Genomic DNA, 10274 nt, shown 5'->3' on the forward strand with positions numbered 1-10274 from the left:
AAAAAAAAAAAAAAAAAAAAAACGTAAATTTCTTAACAGTCCCTCATGATGATATATATTAGGGCCCTGCGCATATTTTCAAATTAAAGCAATCACTTTTTTTTTTTTTTTTTGTTATCTGTTTCATGCGTTTCCGCGTGGTGATTTCTTTGTGGATGATGGTAATATTGTGCATCATCACTGAACGAAATAACGTCTCCCATTTATGCATGTATAGGGGAATGATACCCACTACACGCATGCGTGGAGCAAAGTACTCATTGAGTTATTTATATCCTGTATGGATCGGCTTATCAAATCACTACGGTAAGCATGAACAGCTAACATATTGGAGGAAGTGGTGTGACTACACCTTTTCCTTTACTTCTTCTTAATGGTGTGTGGTATGGCCGCTCCGTAAAGGTTCGGAATTGAAACGAGGAAATGCATTCCTGGCTCTAGGTCACCAAAACCAGTTTGTCCACCAGTATATAATCTTCTGTCGTAGGGATGATAACCCAGTAATTCTTCCTCTTCTTGCAGCTGAAATTTTGCCTCTTCTATATATGGGGCAAGGTAAGGAATGTAGGGGTCATAGTTCTGCTCTGAGGGGTGCAGATAAAGCCTTAAAAAATTGATGTGCGTTCCTCTTAACATTCTCCTGTAACGTTTTATTTGAATATCCTTGGGGAGAAGAGATATGGCTCTTTCGATGACGGGGTCTTTGTCACTGTACATGTCATCGTACATGAGTCCTGCGCGGGGGGTTCACGTAAAAAAAAAAAAAAAAAAGAAAAAAATAATAATAAATGAGAATTATCATATAAACTCTACCATTACGGTTAGGAAAACATACGTTATTGCGCAGCTATCCAATTGTGACGCACAGATGGACGACCATTCAAGCTGCTCATCGTGGTTCGGTCTGTAACGTGTTATGCCCAACAGCATCGCTCAACATAGCGTCATGCAGCCCTTACCGTGTTCCCTCAAAAATTTGGTCATGGCACAAAATTGCCACCTTTCATAGGGCGCCCTGATAAATTTAAAGTAGTACGGGAAAAAGACTTTCTTAAAGATCTGGGACAAGGCTCCAGTTTTCCGTTTGGTCGGTTCAAACTCCAATTTGTGCAGCGGTTTCGAGCTTGATCGTGCGATGTATTTACAGATTTCCTTGTGCAGCGACATTTTTCTCCGTGTGCATGTTTGTGAAGGAGTTTGTTCAATTCATTATATGCAACTGCCGTCCGCAAAAACACAGTTACACGTATGTATGGATATACGTACGTCCCAGTGTGTACATGTGTGCAGGGAGCTTTTTTTTGTACAGTGACTACCTACGGTTCGCGAATTGCCTCTTTCGTACTTGACCTGTGATGAGAGCGCCTAACGCTCGTAATGTGTGTGTATACGTACGTCCTTAAACGGTTGTTTATATTATGATGGCCCACGCGCAATGCTTCAGTTGCTCGCAGTATCTCGTTAAATGGGTAAACGTTCGGCCAGCTTAAAGAAGCACATATTCTCTCCACACATTAAAATGTATCGAATTTTCCAAAAAAACAAAAAAAAAAAAGGAAATATTAATTGGCTACTTAAAACAAACTGATTTTTTTTTTTTTTTTTTATTCTGTAAAATTGCGTATTGGCGCCCCTGGTACATTTCTTATATTTCACAAAACGCAACTCCCTGTGTTTGCCAATTTGGCTTTGTTAAATCAAACAGGTAAAAAAAAAAAAAAATGCAAAGCGAAATACATACACGTCGTAAGTACATTTTTCTGAACAGCTACATGAACAATATTATCATGTACACATTTGGTACATTTAAATTCTTCGGTCCGCCAATTTCTTTTTTGAGTGCCCCTTGTGTGCCGTACAAATACGTACGGCCGATGTGACGCGGTGGTTTCCCCCTTTGGTGTGGGCGCAGAGAGATTGTGCTTCTTCCCTTTTTATTTTTCAAATGGGGGGAATTAAAACGCCCCGCGCCGTGCATACGGCAGGTATATATAAAAATATACGCACTATGTATCCGTGTGTATAGCTACACGTGTTATATGTGCTTTGCGCGCAGGCAACGTGCGTATGCGGCAACTGCAGTTTTACACCCTTTTCACCAGTTGCAACAAAATTTGGCCAGTGGTGCATATCCCCCCCCCCCCCTTTTTGTCGCCTCACACCATGGGGAAGTGTACTATTATTGGGAAGTTCCTTTTGATCATTCTGTAGGTCTTTTAAGTACACTTAAGGTTGCCCTTGTAAATCGCTTTTTGAGCGCAGGGTTTTTTTTTTTTTTTTACTCGGGGGAATATTTTGATTATTGGCAGCCACGACCTCTTACTGCATCACAGAGACGAACAAACATGGCACACCGTTGGAACAAATTTAACGGAGCGCACATTTTTGCTAAAACCTTTGAGTCCCTTGCGAGAGTTGGCACATCATTTTTGGACAAGGACTCATTCAAAATGGAGTGCATTTATATACATTTCAACACAACGCCTCTTATTTTTTTTTTTTTATACCTTTTTTCCATGTTATGATTTTCAACTGGGGCAACAAAAAAAAAAAAAAGGGACAGAATAGGACAGGAATTTAAAAGAGGCAAAGTGGAAAACTTCGTTTAATGGGCGATTTTTCACAACACTGCCAAAACACGCTACTTAAAAAAATACTCTTTGCTGCATATAAAAAGCTTAAATTTGTGACCGTCTAATTTATGTGTGTTTTTAAAAGATGGGCGCGGGAAATTGGCAAAGAGCTATGCAGGTGCAAAGGGTAAAATAAATAGAGCATAGGGGTCATGGAATGAAAAACGGGGAAGGGTGTATAAATTAAAAGGTGTTTTTTTTTTTCATTTCTTCTCATTCCACAAGTGAGCAGTTGCACGGTTCACATAGGTGTAGAGACACATACACGCTGCACAGACATGTCAACGCGGTTTTCGCCCTTGCCACATGGTGTGTGGAAGGATGCACTTGCATACTTGTGCAGTTATACTTTTTTTTCTGGTTTTTCTTTTTGCGCGGGGGGCATATATAAAATGAAAAGGCACACACACGAGGCTCGCACGGAGCTGATGAACTCAGATCAAAATGGAAATTAAGAAATTATGCACATAACGTTTTTTAGTTAAAAGCCAGAAGACACATTTGCGACGCGCATATCTTTGCAAATGAAATATTCGCCTCAGTTTGGGCAGCCAATTTTAATTTTACGTGGAACAAAGTATTCTCTTTCATGGTACCACATTTTTCTTGTCAATTTTTTTTTTTTTTTTTTTTTGAAGAGACGAATTTATAAATGATGCTGTATATCTGTCATTGGTGCGATATAGGACTCGTTAAAAATAGGTGCAAAAGAGGGAAGGGGGTGGAACATATTTCCCCATAACATATCTTAGTTGACATATGTTTCGCCATAAGGTTGCAGGTGGTTCACATGAGAAAGCGGCATGTAGCAGCCATATGTGAATCGCGACGCAGAACCGCTTGTCGAATGCCCATTTCCGCCAAGGGCTGTGTAAAAAACTCCTCACCTGATCGGCCACGCCAAGCATTATTTTTTCCCCCAAAAAACCTCGCTCAACTGCTGGGAGGGCTAGCCCGGAATTTATTTATGCCTTCTTCATTCACCACGCACAAATGTTCTAGGTCTCTGAATTTCTCATTGTAGTCTAAGCTGTAGCCAACGACGAAGGCATCTGGAATTGAAAAACCCACAAAGTCAGCCTTAAAGCCATTCCAAAGAGGAGTTCTCTTAATAAATAAACATGTAATGGCAATGGTTTTCACTTCAAACTTTTTTAAATATTCACAAAACTTGGACAAAGTTTTTCCTGTGTCAATAATATCTTCAACAATTAAAACATGCTTATCCTTTAGGCAGGATAAATCTTCGCTAACAATTTCAATACGGTCTAAAGACTTGTCGTTACAATACGACTTCACTCGTACATAATGCTCAACATATAAATGCTTTGCTGACTCAGTAGAGCTGTAGTTGTGAATCCTGTTCAAATATTTTAACAGCGCAGTGAAGAAACCCCTTGATCCTTTCAATAAGCAAATAATATGAAACTCTTCATTTCTGTAAACCCTTTTAATATCAAATGCGAGCTTTTCTATTCGGTTCCTCAAAATACCATTAGGGATTAGCACCTTCGTCATGTAGTTCTGCGGGAACGGGGCACGTCAAATATGTGTGTGCTGCGCTGTACATACACATACGAAGCAAATTGCAGTGAAAAAATAGCTATTTCGAGCGACATGTATTGGGGTCACACCGGATTGCGATCTTCCACCAAAATTATTCCTTTATACCTTGTAGTGATCGGGGATTAAAAATGTGTCCATGTCATATCCATCGTCGTCCTTTACGTAAATTGGTTCGAGGGCGTTTTCACCCGCTCCAGGACTACAAAAAAAAAAAAAAAAGTTGTTCAATTTTTTGTGAGGGCATGTATAAACAGGGGCAGCCACCCTTTTTCTACTCTGCCGATTGTATCATCATAAGGGATGCGCGTATACACAAGTATAGATTTGCAAAAACACGTATTTGTGTGGAAGACACGCACTACAGAATTCAATTCCTCATGTGCTACTCTCCTATGTACACAGGAATTATTCTTTTCCCTTCATCCTTAACGTTGTAGCAAGGGAGAAAGAGAAGAAGAAAATAAACAAACAGATTTCAAATATGAACATAGTGAAGTGAAGGCGTAGTCACATTTAAGTTTTTTTTTTTTTTCTTTTACTTATTTGGGATTTTCATTGTCTTTTATTTTTCGCCGTTGAATGGAAGAAAAGGGAGGGGGACTAAATGCCGCTGTTTATAAAAAGCTTTACAAACAGGGCTGAAATTTTCTCTTTTGAAGAGAGTCAGTGAATTCTTCTAAACGACTTTATAAAAAATGTCGCAATGTATTTGTATGCTTTAAGTTTAATGCAAAAATTGCGTTCTTTCGTGAAAGGTAGAAATGATTTAACTTAGCTAATAAGCACATATATGTACGTTTTTATAGTACGTATGTTTGTAATGTATGTGCGCGTGTTTTTTTTTTTTTTTTTTGAAGGTTCTTAAAATGTAAAAAAATTAAAAAAAAACTTTTTTTTTAAATTTAAATAAAATTTTTTGTTTTTTGTTTTTTTTTTTTTTTTTTTTTTTAAGAAAGAAAGAACGCAATAATTTAAGTCATCGCCTATAAGTTCACCTCCTGCAGATCAGGTATTTTATATTTTTCGCCGTGATTATACATGTACACGATATAAACACATGAGCATTTATTTATACCAATATATGTAATGCCATATGAGGATTGGCAGAAATATTATCCTACATAGCACACTGAATAATGGCCGTTATTGTTTATCGCTTTTGGCGAGAAGAGGCCCTTCTATAACTTCTTGGGCCGTTTCAGCGAAATGTCGACAATGACGAAACTGTCAAATTGCATAAGTGCGGAAATGTCCCATTCTTTTTCTCCTGTTTCAGATTTAACAAAGTCCCGTTTACGTGTAAGTTAACTAAATGGATAAGCGCAGCAGTGGAATACCTTATGTTAAATGAACACTTTAGTGAAGCACAAAGGCGTATGCAATAAAACTAATCCCCTTATGAATGCATATACCCCCCTTCTACATGTACCATCTCAGTTCGTGAATTTAGGAATAAAAAAAAAATAATAATAAAATTCATGTTCGATGTTCCTCGCATAACTTTGTCATCCCCCCCCATAAGTGTACTTCCCTTACGAGTGAAAAATTACATAAAAATAAATAAATAGGGATGTATGTATGGACCATTCAATTAGCTCAACCGTTACAACACTGTCACCCATGGAAGAGAACAAACGTTCTGCGCAGTGTACATTATATATACTGGCGTGGCGCTATGGTTGATCTCCTTGTTTCACAAAAAATGTTTGGAGGTACGCTAATGTATGAAACGCCTTGGCGTCGTCAAATGCTCACCTGAACAAATCCGCGAACAGTAATGTTGCAGGACACAACGTGATGAAACGTCTTGTACTTCCTATATCACCTTACCTTACCTTTTTTTCAAGGGACAAACGTTTTATTTGTTTTTATGGGGTAATCTACACGACATGTTGCGCTTTTCACTTAACACACACAAAAAAAAAAAAAAAAAAAAAAAAGATAGCAATGGCGATTCAGATAAAATTGTGCACTGGTTAAGCGCGAGACAAGTCTCTTGGGGAGCCAACTCCAGGTTGCTCACTCGCCAAACAAGTCCAAGTTAGTGGATGAAGGAGGGGTGTGTGAAGGGTGTGGAAAAAAGTGTAAAATGCTTTGCGTATGATATATGGATAGGAGTGAATTCTGTGCCCAGTTTTGCTTATCGCTGTTGCGCTTTCGAACGGGCATACTTTTTCCAAGCACACATCCTAGGCTCATTTGGCCTATCTTCCGCAGGATTTAGAGCGGCACTAGGCCTCGTTACGCGGGCGCAAGGTGTAAGTGCGCACATAGCATATTCGCCATTAAACGCATCTCACACATTATGTGGCCGCTCCTCGCCTAGCAGCGCTTAATGTTATACCGGTCCGGTTGCATAAACGCCGGCATGACTTCATCCACCAGTTGATCAATCTCTTCCTTCGCGGCTTCATAGCTGCCCCTAGAAATCTCACTGTACCACTTCACCTTGGGTTCCGTTCCGCTAGCCCTTATGGTAAGTATGGCGGTGTTTTCAAAATGCAAGGTAATGCTTTGAGACTCGGGCGTAGGCGCAATTAGGGACTTGCCATCGGGGGTGGTAGAATCGTATCCAGTGGTTAAGTCCTGTATGTGGACCACTTTATAGGACCCCAATTGTCTTTTGTAGGAGCCGTTAGCTCTGAAATCATTAAATATGCTAACTACATCATTCGGGTCCAACACGGTGTAGTAACCATTATTACTTACAAAGTAGCCAATTTCTTTTCGAATGTTTTCTAAGTACTCATGAAAGGTCAATCCATTTTCATATAAATAAACAGCTATTTCAATCCAGTACGCTAGAGCAGATATGCCACATTTGTCCCGTACATACTTGGTTAATGCATGTCCTAGGGCTTCCTCATAGCAGTACAAGGTGGTATAATTGTTCTGACTCAGATCTATTGCCTTATTTATGAGCCACTTAAAGCCAGTTAACGTTTCCTCGTATTTGTACCCATATATTTCACATAACTTTTTTAACATTCTTGAGCATACCACCGTGCAAATAAAGACATGTTTCGATTTGTCAATATTTTTTTTCTCATTTTGTTTCATCAAATGATAGGCAAATATTATTCCCAATTCGTCCCCGGAAAATATTTTCCATTTGTTGTTAAATTTTTCTGCACAAGCAAATCTGTCTGCATCGGGGTCGTTTGCAACTACTATGGGGCTCTTCACCACATCGGCTAGTTGCATAGACAAATTTAGTGCTCCCTTTTCTTCAGGGTTTGGAAAAGTAACTGTAGAAAAATCAGCATCAGGTAATGCTTGCTGAGGCACCGTCAATAAATTGTTATATCCAACTATGTGCATAACACCTTGGACAAATTTTCTCCCAATTCCATGCATGGGCGAGTATACTATAACCAGTTTTGTACGTGAATTCCTATGGCAATTAAAATTAAATTCGCTTTTCATGTCAGACATAAACGAGTCGTACATTTCGTAGTAAATGTCCTCCACTAGGCAAGGGTCCTTCAGGTAAAAATCCTCATCTAAATAATCATATACTTCACTCCATGGTTTTAAATTGCTCAATATAGAATCGGAGATGTTTTTATCCACAGGTGGAATTATCTGGGCCCCATTTGCCGCATACACTTTATAACCATTGTCCAATTTGGGATTGTGAGAAGCTGTAACCATCACCCCACATAAACAGCTCTTTTTAAAACTGGAGTAACACAATATAGGTGTAGCAACTGTTTGACCAAATAAATACACTCGAAACCCTTTTGATAAGCACACAGCTGCTGCCACGTGCGCAAAGGATTCTGAGTGATATCTTCCGTCGAAGCCAAATATGATGCCCCTGTTTTTACACAAATTTATTCCATACGTATTAATTAAATAGGTACATAATCCCTGCGTAGTTTGCATAATTGTGACAACATTCATTGCATTAAACCCTACCCCCATTTTACCCCTTAGACCTGCTGTGCCGAAATTTAGTCTCCTCAAAAACAAACGCTTTAATTCTTCCTCATTATACGTAGATAGCGCTTCTTTCGTTGCGTCGGCTAAATATTTGGGCTTCCTAAATAGGTTCCACAAATCAACAGACACTGCAAGTTGTTCATTTTGCATTAGACTCATTTTGACGTTTTTTTTTTTTATGCCTTCAAAAATTTTTCACCAACAGGAAAAAAAAAAAAAAAAAATTCTCAAAAAAAATGTAGAGCTGACAAGTAACCAAATCAACATGTAGAAATATTATGGGATATATTAAATTAGATTTATGCCTTTTTTTATAAAAAATAGGTGCATATAAAAAATTCCCCAAAGTGCTTCAATCCGCGCTGAAAAGAAAGAACTAATTTGATCCCTTCGAGCTTGCGCTCATCTTGTAAGAGGATAGGAAATTTAAACACGTTGCTAAGAAACAGTGGGAAAAATAAAAAAAAAAAAGAAAAAAAGAAAAAATTGTGGATAAGTAGAAACACGCATATAAGCAACTAAGTGCTTGGCTATTCATAAGGAAAAATTTTTTTGTTCACAATTTAGAAAAAAAAAAAAAAAAAAAAAAAAATGGCTAGTTGTACCTACATTACTATCATTGTGAGCAAAAAATTACCTGAATGGTTCAGGTGTTATGCAGTTTCTGCACCCTGAATTCGGTTACTTGAGGTAATCAATTTTTCCCAAAATGGATGAAGTTTACATTTTCTACACTTTATAAGTGTGTGTAAAATTTACACCACAGGGATGCCTGTTTTTTATTTGAAGCCCATTTACCCGAAATGTTGTACCATTAAAACCGTTTTAGCATGTGTAAATACACCACTTTGTAGAAAAGTTCTATCTGTCACATCTGCGATGAGCCGAGGCATATGCCCACGCGCCCATTCACATACACACGAGAAATTTGACGAGAAAAAACACAATAGTGCACGTTTATTTCTATTATAGAATGTACAGTAAATGGCGCCAATAGAGTTGTTCAAAAAAGGTATCCCACACTGCGGCGTTAAAATGGTCTCACAATTTATGCATATTTCATTTTATTATTTTTTTCTAGTGTCCTAGGGAAACATATGTCTACGATTTTTACAAAAATGCATTGTGCACACGTTTGTGTGTCGTATTTTTTTGCTTAAATATTAGGGGGCCCTGCGAATGGTGAAATAAATATGGTACGATTGTAAGGTTAGGCAGCGCAAGGGTCCCGTTCATGCGGTGTGCAGAGTTTTCCAATTTAAGACGCCCATCCCCTCTTAGCTGTACGTTCTTTTCCCTTGTTACACAGATTGGATAAAATGCTTACCTACTAATGGAGATATACAAAAAAAAAAAATGCCATGCAGTGTTTTCCTTCTACTACATATTTTCCCTTCTCACGTGTTTGTACAATGTATGGCATTTAAAAAAAAAAAAAAACTACACAATTTTTCACTTGTTGCACAATGAAGCATATGACACAAGTAGAAGACTTGACGTGTGTGCCTCCACATTGTAATTGACTGTGCTCAATATTCGCACGTCTTGGAAATAAAAAAAAATAAATAAACGCCCTTTAAAGTTCCCCTACAAGTTACTTCTTCTTTTGCAATGCAGTCCTAATTGTTCATATACCCACTCGAAAAGGATAAATCTTATAAATTGTAAACAGGTCCATTGTTTATAAGGCAAATGTGCATAAACGAGCAGAGCAATTTTGCACACGATATGAATACCACAATTAGGTGATACAAATGAAGGAATGGCACTTCGCTTCTCCTTTTTTTTTGTTTTTCTTTTTTGAACTCTCCTTGCGAATTTGTTTCTGCTATTCCAGGGGTGGGCAATAAATTGCTCCTTTTGAAGCGAAAGAAAATGAGACAAGTACAGCTATATTTGTATCCGTCCCTGTGTTTTTCGATTTATAATTCGGTTTAAATGGCCATTGGGAAAAACACTACTGTTTGATGCGATGCCTTATTTCTACCGCTTAAAGGCATAGTTTCGCCGAAGTATGTTACACACACGGGCAGAACAAGCGACGGTGTACATTTTGTACCTGTGCCCACGCGCTGCACTAGGAATACTTACACGAGCGCACCATTTATGACAAAATAGTTGCAAATGCTT

At 38.3% G+C, this 10274-nt stretch overlaps 3 protein-coding genes across 3 annotated transcripts; all 3 read right to left on the reverse strand.

Moving 5' to 3' along the window:
• Positions 1–360: 360 nt before the first annotated feature.
• On the reverse strand, positions 361–1167 carry AK88_04364 (uncharacterized protein; the record flags this gene model as incomplete). The annotated part of the gene is made up of 2 exons (XM_012481974.1): positions 361–734; positions 960–1167. The coding sequence occupies 2 exons, from the start codon at positions 1165–1167 to the stop codon at positions 361–363; spliced, it is 582 nt and encodes a 193-aa protein (XP_012337397.1).
• A 2399-nt stretch (positions 1168–3566) lies between these two features.
• AK88_04365 (hypoxanthine-guanine-xanthine phosphoribosyltransferase) lies at positions 3567–4755 on the reverse strand (the record flags this gene model as incomplete). Its single annotated transcript, XM_012481975.1, has 3 exons — positions 3567–4157; positions 4305–4398; positions 4739–4755. 3 exons carry the CDS (start codon positions 4753–4755, stop codon positions 3567–3569), a joined length of 702 nt encoding a protein of 233 aa, XP_012337398.1.
• Positions 4756–6521: 1766 nt separating this feature from the next.
• AK88_04366 (uncharacterized protein) lies at positions 6522–8303 on the reverse strand (the record flags this gene model as incomplete). Its single annotated transcript, XM_012481976.1, has 1 exon — positions 6522–8303. The coding sequence occupies one exon, from the start codon at positions 8301–8303 to the stop codon at positions 6522–6524; it is 1782 nt and encodes a 593-aa protein (XP_012337399.1).
• Between the last annotated feature and the right edge of the window lie 1971 nt (positions 8304–10274).

The sequence above is a fragment of the Plasmodium fragile genome (genome assembly GCF_000956335.1).
Source record: "Plasmodium fragile strain nilgiri unplaced genomic scaffold supercont1.60, whole genome shotgun sequence".
NCBI lineage: Eukaryota > Apicomplexa > Aconoidasida > Haemosporida > Plasmodiidae > Plasmodium > Plasmodium fragile.